At 43.1% G+C, this 21,794-nt stretch overlaps 1 protein-coding gene across 1 annotated transcript in view; it reads right to left on the bottom strand.

The window, feature by feature from the left end:
- Positions 1–21,794, bottom strand: part of LOC117382276 (homeobox protein Meis1) — a 79,609-nt gene that overhangs the window by 22,198 nt on the left and 35,617 nt on the right. Inside the window, exons 8-9 of the mRNA XM_055227049.1 lie at positions 19,347–19,492; positions 704–780 (exon numbers count right to left, since the gene is read on the bottom strand). Coding sequence (XP_055083024.1) covers positions 704–780; positions 19,347–19,492 — 223 coding nt within the window. The remainder of the gene's footprint in view (positions 1–703; positions 781–19,346; positions 19,493–21,794) is intronic.

The following is a 21,794-nucleotide window of genomic DNA, read 5'->3' as shown; positions in this document are numbered from 1 at the left end:
CAAATTTACATAAACGTCGGATGGCGGTGTGACTCTGAAGTGCTGTACGTTTGCGATTTGTTTTCTCCCCGAAAAAACCCACGACGTCGATGAAACGTTCTGCACCGACAAAGACGCCTACGAAGGTTTGAACTTTGAGAGAGTTTAAACGAGAGAGAAATGTGAGAAAACGTTAACGCCTGTGTGAGAAAAGTGTATAAAGTGTGCGGCGAGGGGTTTTACAGCAAAAAAACATAAAATAATTCCAAAAAATAAAGCTGATAAACGAGGGACCGCTTTATAAATCTGATGTATTATTATAATTTTCTTCTTTTTTTTTTTTTTTTGCACAGCACTTTTCATTATTGAAGTCACGCCAATCAACTCTCAAACACAAATTACATATATTAAAATAAACTCGCGCTATATACGAAATCTGAGCCTTGTAATTAGCCTCCATGCAAACACTTTTCCACTATATACCATTCGATTTTATTGGGTGTTGACTCTTAATCAGAATGGGTGCTCATGTTTGGGCTGTTGGTTTTGGAAAATTACTGGAGGCCAAATCTCTTAAAATGGATTGATCTGTGAGAGAAGGCATTACTAAAAACTTGTGTGCGTGTGCATAGGGGCGGAGTACAGGCTTCAATTTTCATCATTAGATATCGTATCGCCCGGGGGGACAAACCCATCATATCGACTCGGCTTGTTGACTACTCACCAGTTGTTCACTTGTAGAATGGTAAGGCCTGTGTCTTGTGCCAGCTGCTTCTTCTGTTCTTCCGACGGGTACGGATGCTGTGGGTGATAAAGAAAAAAGAAAAAAAAAACACAGTCAGGTTTACCAAAAGACGCTCAACTATTTGTTTAATCAAGCGCAAGAACGGATTCAGAAACAAGATAAAAAGCATTCTCGTGTAAAGGTGTGAATGTACAGTAATTCTCAAAGCACCAACTCGCTCGCTCTCCTCTTAGATCATTAATGGAATATGAAATGTTGTAATTAATGGCAGGCAAAAAGGCAAGCCAATTAGAAAGTTAAGTGAAGTGGAGAAACAGCGCTGGTAATTAGGAGCCTCTTACACAAATATATTCACGTCAATGCCCCCACCCTTTGCAGTCGGCTGCATAATCAGACAGCGGGGATCAGTAACAGTGACCCAACGGAATACAGACAAGAGAATAGTAAATCATGTGTCTTTAGTGACGCTCATTACGTCTATTTTCATTGTAATTAATAGCCTGCGTTTGTTGCTCATTCGTCAAAGTGGATTTGAATGAGACGCGAGGTTTGGCGCGGCGTTTGGAGATGGAGGGAGTAAGGGAAAGGACGGAGGTGAGGAAGGAGGACGAAATGCTGCAGAGAGAGAGAGTGAACATAGTAATAAGTTTAAACTACCATTTCATGACGTCACAAGGTGGAATAGAGCATTTTGCGCTTTGGAGATGTAGACGGATGAATAATAAATGATAATAAATGAGAAAACGCAACTCCAGGTTTGTTTTTGAGGAGGTAACAGCATTATAACACGACTTAAAGCTCACAAAAGTCCGGTTTATATAATATAGGACCTGGAATTTAGTGAAGGAAGTGAAAGACGTAGGACCGAACCAAGAGAAAACGACGACGAAAACAAAGAAAGAAACACAGCGTTCACTTTGATACCTTTGGCATGTCTGTTGTTTAACTATATAAAATGAATAAATTGGATAATGTGAATACTGGAGCGAGTTGGTTTATGTTAGAATGAAGTAAGTATCGGTTATAGGAAGCCTTGTTCACTGAGGACAATGTGCTGTTCATGAGTCCAGACAAGACATAGACTGTGTTTGTGGCCATCAGCGGAGTTTAAAAGAGGAAGAAGAGGGAGAAAGAGGGGTATGGTGGCGTTTGAATGCTATAGGCTGCGACCGATAGACGTGTGTACGCAAAACATAAACCCCAAAACAAAAAAAACATAGTAAAACATAAATACGCGACGTTAAAGATGACATATGGTGCTTGGGTCTGCTTTTGTACAGTTATAATCTATGACATTTGTGGATCGTTGTGATAATTTGCACATTTTAAATCGCTATATTCATCTACAACAACTTAACGTAACCAAAAATGACTACACGACGTTGCTGAATCCTGCACAGATTAACCGATTACAAAATATCTGCGTAATCCTTCAATCGTCCAGGGGTTGATCCACAGCAAAAGATGAAATTTACCATCTCGAATTTGTATTTGAAGTGATTCGTGCATGTTTGAGTCATCTTTAATCGCTTATTTTCGAGACGCCATGTTGCCGATCAATCCCCGTTTTCACTGTGACGTATTTTGTAATCGCAAAAGACGAATCTATCAACTGGACAAATCGTTGCAGGAGCGAAGAAGAACGGTTTGTCCAGTTGACAGTTTCATCTTTTGCGATTACAAAGTACGTGGCACAGGTAGCGGTGAAAACAGGGACCGATCGGCAACACGGCGTCTCAAAAATAAGCGATTAAACATGACTCAAACATGCACGAATCACTCCAAATACAACTTCGAGATGGTAAACGAGAAGGAAACATAACTAAAAGCTCTGAAACGTCGATTTTGCAGAATGGACTATATGGAAACGGCTACAAAAATTAGATTTGCAAACCATATTTCGCTTATTTTTTACATTTGCGTGCCAACATTTTGTAATTCCCGTAATGTAATTTGGCGTGTTACAGTAAAAGCCTTGCTAAAAAAGTTGAAGCGGGACCGTGTGAAAAAAAACTTAACTAGCACAATCAGCTACAAATCATCTTCTGTTTTATAAGGCGTGAAGTGTCTACGGTGTGTAATGGTCAATCAGACATGCAAAATCACCACGGCGCCTGTTATTCCTTCGCATAATAAACTGAGACTAGACTGAGAGGAATGAGGCACAGAGACAGAACAGCAGTGATCGAGAGAAGGGGCTTTTCTCCTGGTTTTCCCTCCTCCATGTGATTCGTTGTGGGGACGAGGAAGACAGGGAGGCCGGTTTCATGTGCTAACTTCTAATTGCACTGTCGCCTCCAGCTACAGTCATGTCCGTTCAGCTGCTGACTGCGTTTTCTCGTCTATGTGAGATCTTCATTCATGTTGTTTATCCGCATTTCTATTGACAATGATGCGCAAATTACTGGCGCCGTTCCTCTGCGTGTAAACAATTTATTTACGTCCATCTCCCAAAGTAAGACTCTCAAGGCGTCTGTTTGTCAGTTGATTATTTTTTTTATTTTTTAACACGTCGACTCCGCGATATTAGACACAATACGTTCACGCTAACCATATGAACAACATGCTTTTTAAGGATGACAAACAAAGCCGGTTGAACATAAAAAAGATCAATGTGTCCATTCTACGTGTTGCGGATCTATGAAAGCGAAGAGTGTCTGCCTCGTGATGCGGAGGGGGGAGCTGCGGCCACGCCAGGGGCCACAGGCTAGCACAAATACAGCCTGTTTCAGAGCTGTGGCCTGCCCTGGCTTCCCAGCACACACTCAGAGGGATAGACAAGTAGTCATATGCAGACAGACACGCACACCAACAAAGCCGGCAATACTGAAACAGATACTGCCACTGGACAAGCTTATGACACAGGGAGAATACTGGCAGACCACATGTGTTACCAAGACACAAGACACACACCTCACATTTGAAATCAGAACTCAGAATACATTGTTTTAATCTTTTCTTCATGTTTTACGCGACTGGACAAACACATAGACACACAGGAAATAAGATAAAGACATAGAGCGTACGACTCTTTGTGCATGTCCCAAACCAGAGTAAAAAATATGCAAAAGCTGGAGTTATTCCCCCTTCACTTCTAACACGTAGCAGTTCAAATTTTTATCTCGCTAATCCTGCACAATTCCATCCATATCTCTCAGTACTTCCAGTGTAACAGGTTGCTGAGTTTGAACTGTTTGAGCGGCGTCTCCGGAGTGCAGCTCGGCCTCTCCGGGACAAAGACACACAGAAAGAGAGAGTTTTTTTTTTTTTTTTTTTTGGTGAGACGCAATAACATGTTCTTTACAGCAGCAGATGGAAAGTTTCGGCTGATCCTTCCCTCCCTTCCTCCATCCCTCCGTCCCTCCGCCTATCTTAATGATACGTCTTCTCCAAATATACTACTCCTTTCATGAGAATTTCCAGCCGGCATGTAGCACTGGCCCGAGCTCGACTGTGAGCATGTGTGTGCCAGGAGGAGGGCCATTCTCTGCCTTATCAGACCAGCTGTGCGTGCGCGTGCGTGCGTCCGAGGATCTGGTCGTCTTATATTAGTAACATTGTATCTGTCAGACATGGGAACATACGCGTCGGGTTTGGAGCGCAGGGTAAAAGGTAGAGTGGATGTGACGGCTTAGGAAGTAGTCATCAGTGTGGTATATCCATTATTAATCTGTTTTATTTTGGTTATAAGCTGTACTTCTGTCTTGAGAGCGATTTTTTGCAGAATAAAGACTGAAAACACACCTTTTCTCCCTGGCATTTAATACAATCTACACAGGATATCTTAGTGTTTCATTGTTCTTTGCCTACGTATTGTATATTTGCATTTAAAGTGAATCAATTTGGTCAGCTGAAGTTGTTTTGCATGTGATATATGAATAAAATTGAACCAAATATCATCAAATATAATTTAACCGGCTCATTTCTGAACTAAACAACATAAGGAGCAGGGTAGATGTGACGACAGGAGACTAGAATATTATCAGAAAGTGGTTATAAATGTGGTATATCTATTATTACTCTGTTTTATTTTGGTTAAAAGCCTAATTTGTGTCTTGGGAGGGACTTTTTTGTAGAATAAAGACTGAAAACACACCTTTTCTCCCTGGTATTTAATACAATCTGCACAGGATATCTTGATGTTTTATTGTTTTTTGCCTACGTATTGTATATTTGCATTTAAAGTGAATCAATTTGGCCAGTTGAAGTTGTTTTACACGTGATATATAAATAAAACTGAACCAAATATCATTTAATCGACACATTTCTGAACTAAACAACATAAGGAGCAGTTTGAAGACGCCAGGTTACCTCAAATTTACAAGATAATATTAACAAAACAGCAAGCGACTGAAGGCAGACGAGGGTAAACATTCTCGCTGATATATTTCACGGGAATATGCTGTTACTTCTCTGACCGATCGCACCGCAATCGTACAACCGTCACGCCTAAAACCCCCCGACCTTTGCCCATATTTGGTCACGACTTCTGTTTCCGGATGAGAGCGTGATGCGTCATGAGAATCACCACCTCGCACCACCACCAGCACCACCACCGGTCCTCCCTGACTGTCTGACCCTCACAGACCAGAACAAGAGCGGTCAGGATGGAGAGACTAGAGAAAACGAGGGAGGCTGGGGAGGAGACATGGAAATGGATATGTGCCGCCCCTGGGGTTTAGCACAGATAACATATTCTGAGAGACCCCTCTTTACACTCCCTGTCCCACATTTCACCCAAGGGACCACTATTTGAGGAAGACATGTGAAACAAAGTGATGAGAAATAATAACTATAATCTTGGCGTCAGACCATGCCTATTCTGCCATTAGTGCCACGGTGTTATCATTACATGTATTGCTATTTAAAGCCACACTTCCCCAGTCTGTCTTCATCCCATTAAAAAGCCTTGACATGCTACATTAGCTAACAGCAAGCATGAATCAAGATGGTTGGACAAGAATAAAAGAGAAGAAAGTCATATATGCATTTTTTTCAGTCAGGGCTTTAAAGAGAGGCCAGAATCTTGAGCAATCTACAAGCTGTTGAGAAGGATAGCTTACATTGTGAGGGAAAGTGAGCCTGTATTTTAGTGGTCAAATAATAAATGGTATCGCTTGTGTTTGACCGATAGAATAATACTTTGCGGGAACCAAAGATGCAAGCACGTCCATGTGAGTTACGTCAATGCAGCTCATTCACTTTTGACATTGTGACGTTTTTAGTGATAATTCGTGTCTGTAAACCCTCGTGTCTGAACGTGTCCTACAGTGTAAAAAGGCTGAGTCCATCCTGGCGACTCTTGTGACTAATTACTTTCAAGATGACTGTGGCTGCTTGTTGACATGGCACTTTTGGTAAAAGTAACCAAGCTTATTTGTCAAGACCTGTTCCCCTCACTATTCCCGGGTCAACTCTCTGTGGAAAGCGAGCTGCCCATCAGGAATGCCTGTCGGCTAATCCAGGGGCCTTTTTGGCGAGGAGGGCATTGGGGTGTCATACCAAACCCAACAACACACACGTCCGCAGCCGCACACACTGTACACACAGTTTACTGGAAGTGCAGATCTGCCCTTGCCAGAAGTGGATGAGATTACCTTAAATATTTGGGGAGGCGAGCACATTGTTATGCTAACAACAAATGCCCAGAACCCTGAGCATATGCAGACTTTAAAACAAGCTTTTCAAACCATTTTTCCTGCCGTAAGTTCCCAATTTATTTCCAAATTTCTTGTTCATTGAGTGGAAGTTACATCCTGAATGGAGCACAGTCAGAAGTATGCCTTTTTCAATTCCTCTCTGTGTAGGTGGCATTGACTGACATCCCTTTGACTTCATTAGGGAGCAGGGACCCGGCAACAAAGCTGGCTCTGGGAGAAAGGGGGGATTAAAGAAACAAGAAAAAGGGAGCGAGAGTGCAGCAAACAACAGAAAAAAGCAGTGCTAACCTAATTTCCTCTGATTCTGGTCTGCCATGACACAAAATACAAACCAGAGCAAAAAACAGACGGCATAAGAGCCTTCAAATGAACACAGTCAGATGTAGGCCTAAAGATGTTAGATGCAAAGTTTACGCAAAGTAGACGCCCCCTGTCGTCATGCTCTGGAGAACTACAAGTATCATACATGGCAATGGGGATACAGAAAATGAACTCCACTTGGAGCATGAATTATTCACCAGCCCTTTCACCAGGAGGTACACAGAGCTGTACCCCCAGACACCCTATGTCTTTGTCAGAACAAATCTCCATCTTAGATTAGAAAAAGGGATTTCAGATCAAACATGTATCATACATTCTCATAAAATACTAGTTTTAAGTTCGTACAGTACATGCAGTTGTCCTGGAGTGTTTCCCTTTGTGATCAAACTGATGTGTTTAAAGTTATATGTGACTCTGCAGGTTTAGTGGAGCTATGAAGTTTACTTTAATGTTTATGGTGAAATACTAATCTGAGTTTTTGGGTGGGTCTTGTACCTGCGAGTACATGTGTATTATTGTAGTTTAAATAATCTATGTGGAGAAATGCTTTGCGTTTGAACAGTGCAGTTGTGTTACTCGGGCGTGTTCTGTTGATAATACTGATGACATGCTGTACGTGGGGCGACTGTCGTCCGCAGTTGCTTTTCTAAGAGATGGGCCGTGCTTCATTAGTCGTCCTATTGCAGTGCAGGAGGCTAAATTTATTAAGGAGCCGGATGTTGCACAACACCTGCTGCTGTGTTTGCCTCGGTGCAATAAAGGAAAGGGGGTGCGTATGCTAGCTAGTGCTAGTGGTGAGCGCTGCTCGTTGGACTGAGGCTGATGAGCTGGGGCTAATTCAGGGGGTGATTATGTAGTTTGCTGGACCACTAAACCTCTTTAAGCCCGTAATTACCGCCTATTTGAACGAGGGGAAGCACTCCAAAGCAATCGGTGCTTGCACCAAGCAGCGCAATGAACGGCAGCCACAGCTGGAGGTGGGCTGCCTCGGGGCTGCCTGCAATGAAGGGGGTGTGTAAATGGGTAGTAGGAGGATCCATAAAGCCTCATCCCAGTCAGGTACCAGAGCACACTGAGGCATCGCAGCAGGACACCCCTCACTGTGCCAGTGTGTTAGCTCCAAGCTACAGCGCTCCAAGCTACTGTTCTCGCACTGATCTCGCTGCTTAAAAACAAATTGTTAAACAGGGCTACAATACACAGGACTGTAGCAAAAACAAAGTACTATTATGGGAGATTTGGAGGCAACCAAATAAAAACAATTATAGAACAATTGGGCACTAACCACATGATTGCTTGAGACTAAATGGGGCTTGTAAGTGGTTATTGGAGGCCTACAGATGTCACAGCGGTGAAAGCCTAAGAGGATTTTTCACACAGAGATATTCAGGGGGGAATCGGACTCTCACATCTGAGCCAGAGACAAACCATTTCAGTTTCAAGTAAATGTGACTTTACGTAATGCCCCTGAAATGTGAGCTCTCAGAGGAAACAATTTAGGGGCCGCAGAACATTCTAATAACCCCAGCAATATTATTATGTTATTATCATAATTACCCTTTTGCCCCTGACGTTTTAATTAGAAACTCACCGCTGGCCCCTGGGGGTGAAGGAGAACGCAGAAACTAGGTAAAGGTATTCCACAATTGCTCCCTTATGCTCTTCAGAGCCAAGTATGAAAGGCAAAGAGGTCAAGATTATTGAAAGATGCTGCTCCATTTCTTCTGCCTCTTTAGTCTATTTCACCATGTCATCTGCTTAGGTACGTTTTATTTATTTATAATTTCCAGTTCCATTTTTTTCCCCTCTTCCCTTTTCAACCTACCCTTTAATCCTCACAACAATAAGAAAGGTCCATCTCCACCAGTGCATGCTTTCACAAATCAATGGCTTAATGTGTCGTAACAAACAAGTGAGCAGCACCCTCAAGGCGGCCCGCTTCCCCCACCGCTAATGTAACAGCTACACGGGCTGTGCATAAGAGGTGCCACACGGAGCGAATCAGCGACCAGTCCTCCTATAAAACACAAGTGCAATAATGAGCGAAGCTATGAAATCCAAACGTCCACTCGGAGCGTCCTTGCGCCGCTCCAGCCTTTAGCTCCGTTTGAGTCCTTCACTGTGAGTTATCGCCTGCCTGCGTTCACCACCTGGTTCACTAGCAACGATTCCTCTCACTCCAGTAGCCACCGCGCCGACGCACAAACAACACAGCGGCCTACACGTACGCACGCACATTAACGTCTCCGTCTAACCAAACGCTTTGACCGGGGACTCTCGGCGGGGTCGCTACCTGCTCGCGATCGCCGGTGCCACCTGCCTCCACGCCGGCGCACGCCTCAATTATCTTAGCTTATCTATAAATAATCGCGCTCTCTTTGAAATGGCACCAATATCGCAGGGATGGCGCAGTTCAAGGGCAATAAAATGTAAGCTAACACAGATGTACATTATGGAAAAATGAAGTAAGAGCGAAAAGCAGAAATGGGAGAAAAGGCAGAGAAGCAGAAGGCATGCATAAAAGATGGGGAGCCCGTATGGTTTTCAGGGGGAAGTGTTTTGTCTGACTGAAAGATATACAGCGTAGAAGCGGAGAGAAAGAGAGACGCAGGGTTCACGCATGGGCGAAAATACAAGTGGGAGGAACTGAATTGATAAATTAGTTCAGCCAACGAACAAACTGATTACCACCACAGAGGAACCGCAGCCACAGAGCAGCAGAGCGCACGCAAGGACAGACACACAAAGGCACACGAGAAGATATATGAGGTCGCCGTGTACAAAATATAAGGTTTTTTTTGCAAAACTAAACTGTATAATGTAATAAAGAAGCACTGTGCGACTTTTCTAGGGCTTGTTTCAATGGAGATAGACTTCAAATGTTGCACAGTATGGCATTTAACTTATCCGTCTTGCTGTTTTATGAGGGAAAAATGCATTCTTTCTGTGAGTGGGCTCGCCTCTCCTAAGACTTGACCTGTAATTTGGCCCGGTGACACTTGCTCGATAAGTTTAACGTTTGAAAAAGCAGGTAGCGGAGGAGTTACAATGCGCATTACAGAGCAGAAGAGGCTAACGAAGACATCTGGTAAGACACTAGTTTTGTCTCATCGTCCTTTAACCTGGACTCAAACGACGGCGTAATAGTTGAAGGATGAATGCGTTTTCCACAAAGTCGCATGGATCAAAGGCTGCGTGAATGAATAAAAATCATAGCAACAACAGAACTCTGCAAACATCGTAACTGCTTAAAACAAAAAAAGTATTGCTTATATTAAAAATACAATCCGCAACTGCTGGCAATAATAATCTTTCTATTACAAGCATTCCATAAGCTAACCACAGACTTATGACAATATTTTTCCCAGACTCTTCCGGACGTCAACTTGCCACTCACTCTCCAATAAATACCGCAGTCCTGGTGGGGAACTCCACACCCCACTCCGATGCTGACGTCACCGCAGTGCACGGCCGCAGCTCCGTACCATGGCATCGCGGTGTGTATCCGTGTGTATGGCAACGTCGCGTTTGCAGAATACTGTTAAATCGGGCCGGAGCGATCGGGGTCTCGGCGCGTTTCGACAAAGATAGACAGAGTTATGGCAGATGGCTGTTAATGAAAAATACAACTCATGTGAAGGAACGGCATCGGTATGAAGACATCCATCACCGTAACACAGTGTGCGACGAAGCAGCTACGCACACAACTGGGCCTTTTGTTAGGAAGGAGGGGTAAAGAATATGAAAAAATGAAAAAGGGAACAATAGCATTATTATTATTTGTGGTTTTAATGGCTCCTACAAAACAAACGCAGCCCTGAGAACGTCTGAAGTAAATCAACAGAGCAGACCTATGTATTTTATGGTTAGGGGAGTATGTTAAGTCCCTTGTGACCAGTGATCTTCTCTGCTACTGACCGACCTTGAGAGTCTGTAAAGTTCTCACATTCTTAAAGAAACACAGCGGCCCTTTGACTGCGGCCGGAGCAACATTCATATCCTCGCTGCTATCTTAGGCGGCTCGTAATAACGCTTAAAATTAAAAAGCCTCAAGATAATATTGCGTAAAGGCATGTATGATATTAAAAGTCTTCATCAAGAGTTCTTTTGTTTCGTGATACTTTATGATTTTGTTTTGCTGTGGCTGCGTTTGTTACAAAAAAAAAGCACTTAGTTTGCAATTTGTTCGCGGATTATGTCACGAAACGCTTATGTGGATTGCGTTTTAACACAGCAGATAGGAAAGAAAGCTCCAAATTGTTTTAAAACGCAGGAATCCGCTTAAAAGGAGCCAAATATCTACGTCCGCGATGGATTTTCGATCATCCGACGAGATCAAAAACAGAAAGCAGCGGGACTATCTCACATTTCTGCAAAGTTACCGTCCCAAAACGCTAACGTTCCAATCTTTACACAACAAAAAGCCGAGAATGTAAATGTCTTAACATACGCCTTAACATATGTATCTTTTCAAATTCCTCCCTAAAGCGTTTACTGTATGCCCCCTATTCATTTGCCCATCCATCCATCATTCTGTCCATCACTCAAAAAACAGATGGCTTTTCAGGAGCCTGTGTCGGGACTGATGACTTCCCTCTGCCCCGTCCATACCATTATACACCCCCGACCCCCCTCCTCCGCCGCCGCCACTACTACACACACTGAAAACAACACAAAAGACACACATTCAGATACACTCCGCGCCCCCTACAACTTGACCAGATGGATGGGGTCACACTATCTGGCCACTCCTCGCTATCTACGCATGAGGAAAGATACGCTATCGAGCCCGAACGCACGAAACAACAGCGAAAGAACAGACTCGCGCGTTACATATTGTGTGGAAAATTGCCAATACCGTGTGTCTATGTGTGTGATTGGACAAAGAGAAGCCCCCAAAGAGATCTGTCTGCCTCTGCTCCCAGGGGCCTGTCAGGACGGATAATTGATGATGTTTTCATTACAAGGTGTGGGTTAATGTGGGGGCTGGGGCTGCCCTGTGTGTTGTGGGAGTTCGCAGGTTGACTCAGCTGCCTCATCTCTGACTCGGGTCAATCCTGCAAACATACTCGAGCTCGGGAAAAAAAAAGACAAGGCTTCTGAATTTGTTCTTAAATCAATATCTTGTTTTGTTTTTTTTAACTTCTCTGCTGATCCTATGGTGACATAAGAGAGAGGAAACTGGTTAAAAGTCACCCAAACTCCTAGATGTTGTTTCCTCATCGCAAACATAAACTGGAGTCGTGTGTTGTTTCTTCTCTCAAGCTGAAAACACTCCATTGCACCTTGTGATGTCATCGTGTGGTGATACAGGAAGTGCTTCGCTGTGTTTTAAAACTCCACACACCTTCATTTCTAGAATTATTTGGATGATTTCAGCCCCGGAATTGCCTGGAATTGCCTGAATCCAACGTAAAACGAGCTGAAAACGACCACTTCATGACATCACAAGGTGGAACAGAGCATTTTGAGCTTTGGAGATGTAGACAGACGAATAATAAAGGGTTAGTCAAACGTTTTGGATGCGGTAACAGAATTATAACATGACTTAAAGCTCAACAGTCAATTTTGCGTAATATAGGAGCTTTAACATTGAAGTTGAATGTGTCATGTGTCTTTGTGCTACTATGACTATTGTGATTTCGATAAACAAAGTACAGCTTCCTCCTAAAAGCATGTTCACGTTCATGTGCGTTTTCAGATTTCTTCAATAGCGACTGAGTGAAGTGTTGTCTTTTGAAGCAGACAGACTGGCCAAATACATTATGAGGTAAAACGTTTGCGAACCACAACGCTATAAAATGATCTGTGTGTCTATAAACAATGCAATCGTGAGAGAGTATTCCTTTTTTTACGCCGTTCTCTTGCTTTTGCAGAGCGGTATAGGAAAATGTACACTACAGCGTCCACACATAGACCCCATTGACACAAAGAGGGGTCTTCATACTGGCCGGCGCACACACTCTGCCTACAGCGAGTTCCAGCGCCGGAGATAAAGTATGTGCAAGTGAGTAAAAACAGAAATAAAACTCTATAACTCGTTCTGTTGTTTGCCTGCGTCGCGTCTCGGTGTCACGCTAGGCCTTTTGCAGATCTGTCCATCTGTCTGTCCTCTCTTAGGTCCTCTTTGAAACCTCTAATGCAGTGGCGCCTCGGCTTCTGACTACCACTTAGATTGAATTAAGAGCTAATCGGAGACATCAGGTCACAGAGCGCTATATTACTGTACAATATCAAGACGGACATCTCTCTTTTGTTGGAGCAAATCATGACAAGGCACATACGAAAGTCAGCTGAGCCACTGTTTCAAGCTTATTTCCCTTCCGTAAAAGAATTATGGAGGCGTCCCGGCGACTTGGACGGTCAGATCGGATCATTTTTCATGAAACTCAATTTGTGCAATGCAAACACGTCAAACAACATTCACAGGGCTAACTTGATTGTAAAGTACTTTGTCATGTCTCCACTGTGTTCTTATTGTCCTCCTCAAACTCTTGCGTGACCTTTTAAATCGGCCTTGATAATGAGAAAGATTTATGCGGGAGAAATTCTGTGATTGGCTGAAGGGAGGTCACGGCGAATCCAGATGGGAGTTTCCGCCTTGGACTGGGGATGCCTTCGCTGACCGGGGCGCTGACATGTGGAGGCTGCAGCAATAAACAGCACAAGAGTAATAGCATCTGAGGCAATCTTGAACTTTGACCTCAAGATTTTTGTTTTTCATTTTTGGGAAATGTTCAAAAACATACACACAGAACTTCCTGGTTGATAAGGATATTCCAGATACAAAACATAATCGTCGGCTCGTTTTGAAGCGCGATATATACGACTTTATATCACTGACGCAATAACAAAAATGTAAGATAATCCGTGTAAACTCTTCTTAATAAGTCAGTATCTTTCAAAAGACCGGCGCTTCAACAAATAAACAACAAAATGAACCAAAAATAGCCACAGACGTCACTTATTCAACCTTTTCCAGCTCAAATCGCATCGTATTACAACAAAAAATACCCTGAACCTCCCCATTTTTACTAAGAAATTGCACATACGATAAATATTAAGCCCCAAAATCCTGTGTATCGCTCCGACTTTCATGTGTTGAACAATAATTTCCTGTTGTAATTATTGTAAAAGGCGTAATAATCTGTATCCTCTATGGAAAAGTAGGTTGGCCAGCGCTGTCTGAAATGTTTGAAATGTATTTATAAGGGGCGACTTCATAAACTGCCTGAATACGTCACTTGCTTGTTAATCGCTGATACGGGAACATTTAATACAAGATCACGTGATTAAATAAAGCTAAGGACTGGGCACACTAGAACTGAGATGGGGGAAAATGGTCATTTTACTGTTTTTCTTCACAAAAATGGAATATATTTATAAAAACAAGCACAACTGGAGACTTTGAGGCCTGGTAATGAACGTTTCTACTCACACCTGCATCTGTTTTTAATGTTTTAAATGGACTTATTTGTATTTTGAGCAGCGCGCCGATGAAAAACAAAGTCAAAGTGCTGTCATTGTGTCTCCCTGTATCAATAAAGATGAATGGAATATAATAAAAGATCAAGATCGAGATCAAGATGACTGTGTAAGGTTAAGGACCGGCCGCACCAGAACTGAGATGGGAAAAAGTTGTTGGCTGTTTTAATATTTTTCAAGGACAAGCAAAATTGGATACTGTAGATCCACAAACGCAAATTTATAATCTGGGGAAGAACTTTTACCAGGTCCGGCAGATGATGATGATGTTTATAGACGATGCAGGATGTTGTACGCTCAAGCTAATGCTCTTATGTCCACGTTTGGTTTGTGTTCTGTTCATGTAAAGCTGATGTTGTTGCAGTTTTCAGGTGGATTATAATGACGCTTTACAGGTGCAACTGAGGAGACCATGATGGACTAGTGCGACCGAGATGTTTGTCGCTGCACGAGTGAACACTTTGCTGTACGAAAAACTTTAATGTACAGTTTGATTTGCAGCTGAATACGCCAGAAAATGAAACAATGCCACTCGTAAACAAAAGATTCAGTTTAATCCGCTTCAGTCCAAGATGAGAGACACCGGTGTGGCTCTTTTTAAACCGTACATCACGGGTCTCAAACTCAAATTATCCGGAGGAGGCAGAGTCTGGGTGAACGTCATCGCCGATTTCAACATACATGACGAAATACGGCAATTGTTGTGGATTTTATGAATGAACATCGTTATTTCCTGAATCTTTTTGCGACAGGAGTACACAGCGTGAGTGACACATTGTAAAGCCACACTAAAATTAAACTTTCATATCGTCCTGCGGGCCACAAAATATCCTCTCGCGGGCCGCAATTGGCTACCGGGCCGCGAGTTTGAGACCCCGTAAATGTCACTGTTTGTATAATAAAGATGAACTGAACTGAATATACTCACTCCTGCGTCTGTTTGTAGTGTTTTATATGCACTTCCATACGTATTTGTCTTGTTTGTTTCGAGCGTGTATTGTATTTCGAACAGGGCGCCCACGACAAAGAGAGACCGCTGTATAAATAAAAACAAAAAAAGGAGATTCACGCACCTATGTGATCTAGTTCGACAAACATTTTTCTCACTCACTTCTAGACAGAACCTCCAACTACAGCACCACAAGGCTGCACTTTTGCATGCTTGCGTTCGTTGCCAGCGTAGAAATGAATTATATCACTTTTCACACCTGTTTCTGCTCAAAAAGCCCTGCTACACTGCACTGTAAAAAAAAATCTGGAGGGAGAACGAACAAACCTCCAGCTCTGCTCCATCTGCGTCTCCGAGCAGTTAAATTAGACTCTAATTGTATTAACTGGGGATTATGCTTTCCAGTTGGATTTTTTTATACACTGGAGCTGGATTTTACATGTTTTTAAAAGAGGAGGCACAAATGGGAGCTCGTCAAGGGGGTTTTGCGGGTTGGCTCCTTTTATGAGCTGCAATCATGGTTAGCCCCTCGTTACTCCGAAGCTGTGTACAAATAAGAGGGGAGGAGAGCCAGCGCCGCTTTCCCTGTGTGTGTGCATCCGCCAGGCTAATATAGCAATGCTAACCAATGCCATAGCCCCTCCCGTCGTTTCATACAATAGAACGAACAATCTAAATGGAATATGGAGTGTGTGTACGTGTGTGTGTGTACGTGAGGGGGAGGTGGGGTGAATTCTATCTAATTACTCTATCACATAATTCCACAAATTGGCTTTTCATAGGGGAGCGCAGAGGAAACGCTGGAGGATTGGAGGCTTGAGCTTTCATTTACTACTCATTTCTTGTTAAATTAAACAAGCAAATACCATTGTTGAGGAGAGCTGGGGAGCCGCCGGTACATAATAATATAATAATAGCTTTGCGGTAAAGTAAATATTGGGAGATTTTGATCGGAGAATGAGACAAAATTACAAGCGATTTCAAACGGTGTCGAATCTAACTTGCAAAATTCACGATGTTTAGTCACTACGGGTCATTTAGCATCGCTAGTTTAACAGAATAGCGAAAAAAAACACATCTTTCTTAATACGAGGATTTGATTTTTGGCTAATATTCCAGTTGCCAAGTAGCTCAGATGCAAGATTTTGAGTCATTTTTTTAGACATTTTAGCCAAAAGTCAAACGGTACGAGGAAATGTAACTATGCACCAACATAGGGACATGCTAGGAAGCTATAGCTGCAAGTTTAGCCTAGTTTCAAGCTAACATTTCTCGTTGAGTCCATGTCAACACAGCCCGATCCTCCCAGTGAACGTGTCCCAACAGCATCCATAACATTGCATGATCTCACTGGGTGTGTCAGACTTGAGATGTGCCAATATTTCGTCACCATCTCCGAATCATGACCACTGTTGAATCAGCCACTCTGGTCACCTTAATCTCAGAGAAATAAGACAGCTTTTTGTGTAGTTCTAACCTAAAAAAAACAAAAAAACAAAACAAAACAGCATCGATGCCACCTACTCTGTATACTTCTGCGCCTAAGTGCTCCACCCTCCTCCCTCGTTTTCCCCACAACACGTCTCCCCAGTGGCACCAAGTGTGAAGGCGGATACCGAAAACACCTAACTCCAGACTAAAGCCCTAATCTATTCTTCTCACTTTGCTCATCTTTGTTCTTGTGTAAATGGGTCACACGCAAGTTTAGTCCTGGCTAATTTCAGAGAGCTGTGGTGCCACTGCAGTCACATCTGTGTAATTGGTCTATCTCTGAGAGGCCAGACGCTCACATTTATAGACAAAGAGCGGGCAGAAGGTGAAGCCGGGGTTCGGTTTGGGCTGTCGATTTCAATATATAGTTCTTTAATCTAAAATCTAGCCCCAAATCTTGATAGCAAAGATTACAGCCATGAAGTCATCAGCTAAATTAAAAACAAACGCACTATTCCTGACCATGTATGTTCTATCCAAAACTGATAAAACGTGCGCAATACTTCCAGCTGTTTTTGTAATATTAAATCGAAAAGTCCAATCTCGGTGTTGACCACAATTTTTGATCGATATTGTCCCCCAAAAAAGTCCTACATTCTGCCCGGTTCCCGTGTTGTACTTTAAGCCCTTACGCCTGAGAGCAGAGAAAGGTTCCACAGATTCCCCTTATCCCTCTTCTTCACCTCCTTGGCCTTCTCCTCTTCGCTCTTTTCTTCTCTTTCTCTCCCTTGACACTCACTTATATCCTTCCCACTGTTGGAGATCTGAGAGCGAACAAGCCTCCCATAAGCTGGAGCCCTGGTGTTATATGACATTTGGCTTTTGGAGAGGAAGTGTGCATGTTTCAAACACCTTTTCCTCTGCGGCCCTCAAGGTTTCTGAGGTATACAGGTTGGGGTTAGGGAGAAGGAGGTGAGCGGAGTGGACAGGAGTTAGGAGTTGGGGGATAGGGTCAGATGGAAAAACGAAAAAAAAAAAGAGTCAGAGAACGCCTTGGAGTTGCCTGCGAATACACACTGCTATTTGAAATGCAGGGAACTTCCATTTGGCCAGTAAACAGTGAAACGATTCTCATAGACCTTATCGTGCGTCAACATCAAAGAAAAGGCTCGCAATAAATATATAAAAAGTTCATGCAATATTCACAATCCAACAACCAAATTACTTTTCGCGGCGTCTTGCGTGATGCTCGGCGAAATTTGACCGCAGCCAAACTCTATTATGTTTTCCACATTTTGGGAGAAGTATCGGGAGCATAGGTTCGACTGCAAACAGTGTCGTGTAGATGCAGTAAACATTTCCACTATGTCGGGTTATTTTTAGCCGCGCATCCGAGCGAAATGTAAACTGTGGTCTGCCGTCGGACTTGATTACACGTGAAACATCTCAAGAACTACCGATGTAAGGATGGGACCATTTGCGACGGCGCGGGAGTCTTTTCAGGCGAGGAAACGAAGGCGTGGCTGTAAAGGTGCGCTATGGGACTTCATGCAGATTTTTTTTTTTGCATTTGTTCAGATGCTAAAAATGCCTTGAAACTTGCAGGCTCTCCACAGATCTGACCTGTAACTGCTTCGTAACGTAAGCCTAATGACAAATTGTGAAATATTCCAGGTGAAACAAAAGCATCTCCATGGAAACAAGGAGATGCTGGACCATTATTGGAGAACTTAACATATTGCTACGTTACAGCTGATGTCATGATGATGCTAACTGGAGGCACTGCTCTGTCTGAAGTTCTGTTACTCAAGTTAGTTTTTTTTTTACATTTTAGCGTTAATTTAACACAATCTGACCAAAAAAGAACAAACTTACTTGGAGAACTTAACATATTTCTACTTTACAGCTGATGCCGTACACGTTGCCTGGGTAGTGTGATGCTAACCGGAGGCACTGCTCTGTCTGAAGTTCTGTTACTCTAGTTAGACTTTAATTTTAGCGTTAATTTAACACAATGTGACCAGAAACAACTAACTTACTTGGAACTACAACAGGTGAGGTGATTTTCTAGCGTTAAACAAGTCTCTCACACATAAAATTACAGTAACAAGCTAGCTAGCGTTAGCCAAATTTGTATTTTAGTTAGTCACTTTCACCTTTTTGTTGAAAATCAAACTCTTAAACCGGACCATGAACACTAGGATTGATCACAGACTCTTAAAAATGTGTTGTTTAAATCCATTTTGTATTTTGTTTTTAACTTTCAGACTAATTTAATACTTCTTTGGTAGTGTTTGCATTGTGTCACCATGGCAACTGCTGAACATTCCACCACATACATACATATAGACCCCCCCCTCCTCTCGCAAAGTATCAATACTCAAATTGTGAGAACCGCAGCTGGTGCTTGAGACACTGATATTCCTCAGCTTAAATAGCGTAAAAAAGACGAATGCAAAAACCTAGAATCGCTGACATCTGTTAAATAATGACAGATTTGTTTCTAATAAGGTTCATCTATGTATCTGCAGCAGCGATGGCCGGGGGCGTCTCTCCTTAGCTTCAACCTTATTCAGTTTCAACAGAGATCGCCGGCAGATTACACAGGCCTTGTCTTTGAAGTGTTCCCCATACCAGCGCTGGGATAGACTGAAGAAAAGACTGGATTCTTGTGGTGTCAATGAGCACGTATTGGTATCTTAAGTGTGTGTGAGGGAGTGCGAGCGCCTGTGGCTGTGCAGGGACCTATATTGTGCACAAGTTTACTTCTACTCACTGTTAGATGCTGGAAAAGCCATGCTCTCATGATGTTGGTGGCCACTTTGGGGAAGATTCCTCTCTTCTTGTTGCGCTTCTTTTCTTTATCCGGGTCGTCGTCGTCCCCCGTGCTCGGCGAGGCTACGCTGTTGTCCAGACCGTCACCTGTCACATGACACAAACAGGAAGAGACAGAGCAAATCAGTCCCGCTATTTGTTTACTTCCTGAATTTGCGATGCATCCTCCTTCAAAGGGAATAAATACAATTTCCAAGGAATTCTAGAGGGCTTTGTATGCACAGACTAAGGGGTATAGAGACACAACAATGGCAAGCGAGAATGGCTGGAAAACAGCACCTCATAAATGCATTCATTTTTAATACATTTATAAATAACCCTGCCTTTCATTTTGCTCTCCCCGCCACATGAAAACACACGAGCGCTGCGTCTCTGAGTGTGAGGAGGGGAGCACAAAGGACTTGTAAGGTCGCATTTCCCCACTCTCCCATCCAAGCCGGCGCAGAATTGAAAATGACAGAGAGATTTAGTCTTTATTATCCTGAGGGGAAAATAGTTATTGAAGCGTCACCCCACCACATTCTGCCATTTTACCTGAGGTGGAAAGAGGAACACGACACTACAAAAGGCGGCGACGACGAGGAGGGGGGCAGAAAATAAAAGCAAAAAGCAAAATAGGTGGAAAAACGAAAGTGAGAGGCACAAACAGCAATAACAAAGCTAGCTGCTTTTCATAACAATGGCATCATGGCTGCTTACAGCAACCTGTAGGGCTTTGATAAGGCTCTATTAAGGCCAGTTAACCTCACCTTAGGGGAACACAGAGACAGCTTAGAGTATTTGAGCATGCAAGGACAGTGTGAGGAAGACACTCCAAGGCCTTTTCTCTGCATTCAACAGACTCCACAGACAGAGACTCACTTACTGCAGCTTATTCTATAGACTCATGATTCTATTTGCTCCTGTGCAAAGCCTAATTGTTATTATCCATATAGCAACGTTCTACTTGAGAATAATCAAAGAAACATGAGGCAAGGTAAACACATGCTGCCTGAAAATGAGAGCAGCTGATAAGTGACTTTTGTCCCTATAAAGGGAAAAAGAAGCCAAGGAAAGAAGCTAAAATAAAAACTGCTGAAGCAGTGTGCAGAACTGGATGCTTATTTATTGATTATACACAAAGCACTTCTTAAGCTTTTATGTCAATCCACTGTGGCACTGGGAGATAACTACATTCAAGCAAACCCGCGCTGCACTAACTTACAGAGGGCGACACCCAGCACCTAGCTAAACCCTAAGCCCTGATTCATCGATAATTAATGGGGATGTTGGCGCTAATCCGGTTGGAGATGACTTTTTTCCAGCCCGCCACATCAATGGAATAATCAAGGGCCTAAAACCAGGCCTTTGCTCCCCATTACCTCAGGCAAAAGAATTCCTGAAAGCATGCCTGGAGGGCACCTGAATTATATACACCATTAGGAGAGAGAGGCTCGCAATGATCCATACGAAACAACACTGGGCCAGAGTGCGTTCTCATCCCCTCTTCATCAGTCCAACTGTTCTGGCAGCACAAGATACATATGCACAAATATTGAAGGCTTTTTAATGAAGCGCTGGTTGCAGCAGAGGGGATGCATCTGAGAGTGGGGGAGGGGAGGCACCTCCACACCAGCACAACACACTCACTGAATATTAGTGATGCATGTTATGTAGAGTGACGAAGAGGCTAAATAATCTATAGTATTTATGAGATTACTGGTGATTATGGAAAAAAGACTATACTGGATGTTGGGTCAATAATGTCATTGGTGCGTATATAATCCAGCCACGACACATTACGGTCCAGGAGTGGGAGAGGGGAGAGGACTGTCAAAAAGGAGCTTTACAGTGAAAAGGAGCTGATCTGGTGAGTCTGAAAACTCCCGAAAGCAATAAGTACAACATCGAGTTAAATAACAGATGTGGTGGGCAGTGTCTTTCAGCAGAAAACACAATCACAATAAATACAGTTAATAAAAAAAGACCAAGATTCATCTATAGACAAGATCAAGACTTACTAAAGCCCGAACTGGTACCAGAAACCCCGCTAACCCCACCCATCAAACTCCCATGAGCCCTCTGTGTTTAGAAGCACACTCCAATTTCAAGTTTAAGTTACATCATTAGCCCAGGACAAATGCACCCCAGACTTAACAACTGGCTCTATACGGCCTACTGTTTCAGACCAGAAGAGCCCCCTCCTCTCTCTGCCTCTATGTGTCTCTGCCACGGCTGGAACAGAGCAGAGAGAGGAGCGGAGCCCGAGCCCTGTAATCTAAGACCAGATTTTCATTGGAAGCAAATGCTTTCAATCCGTTGTAAAGACCGGCTCATGTTCAGCAAAGCCTACAATAACAAACCGTGGGGCTTGTCCCGTGCAAGTTAGAGGAGTTAGGAGACGGAGGCG

Source organism: Periophthalmus magnuspinnatus, chromosome 15 (genome assembly GCF_009829125.3).
Source record: "Periophthalmus magnuspinnatus isolate fPerMag1 chromosome 15, fPerMag1.2.pri, whole genome shotgun sequence".
Classification (NCBI taxonomy): domain Eukaryota; kingdom Metazoa; phylum Chordata; class Actinopteri; order Gobiiformes; family Gobiidae; genus Periophthalmus; species Periophthalmus magnuspinnatus.
The sequence above is the reverse complement of the archived record's forward strand: the minus strand, read 5'-3'. Positions and strand labels throughout refer to the sequence as shown.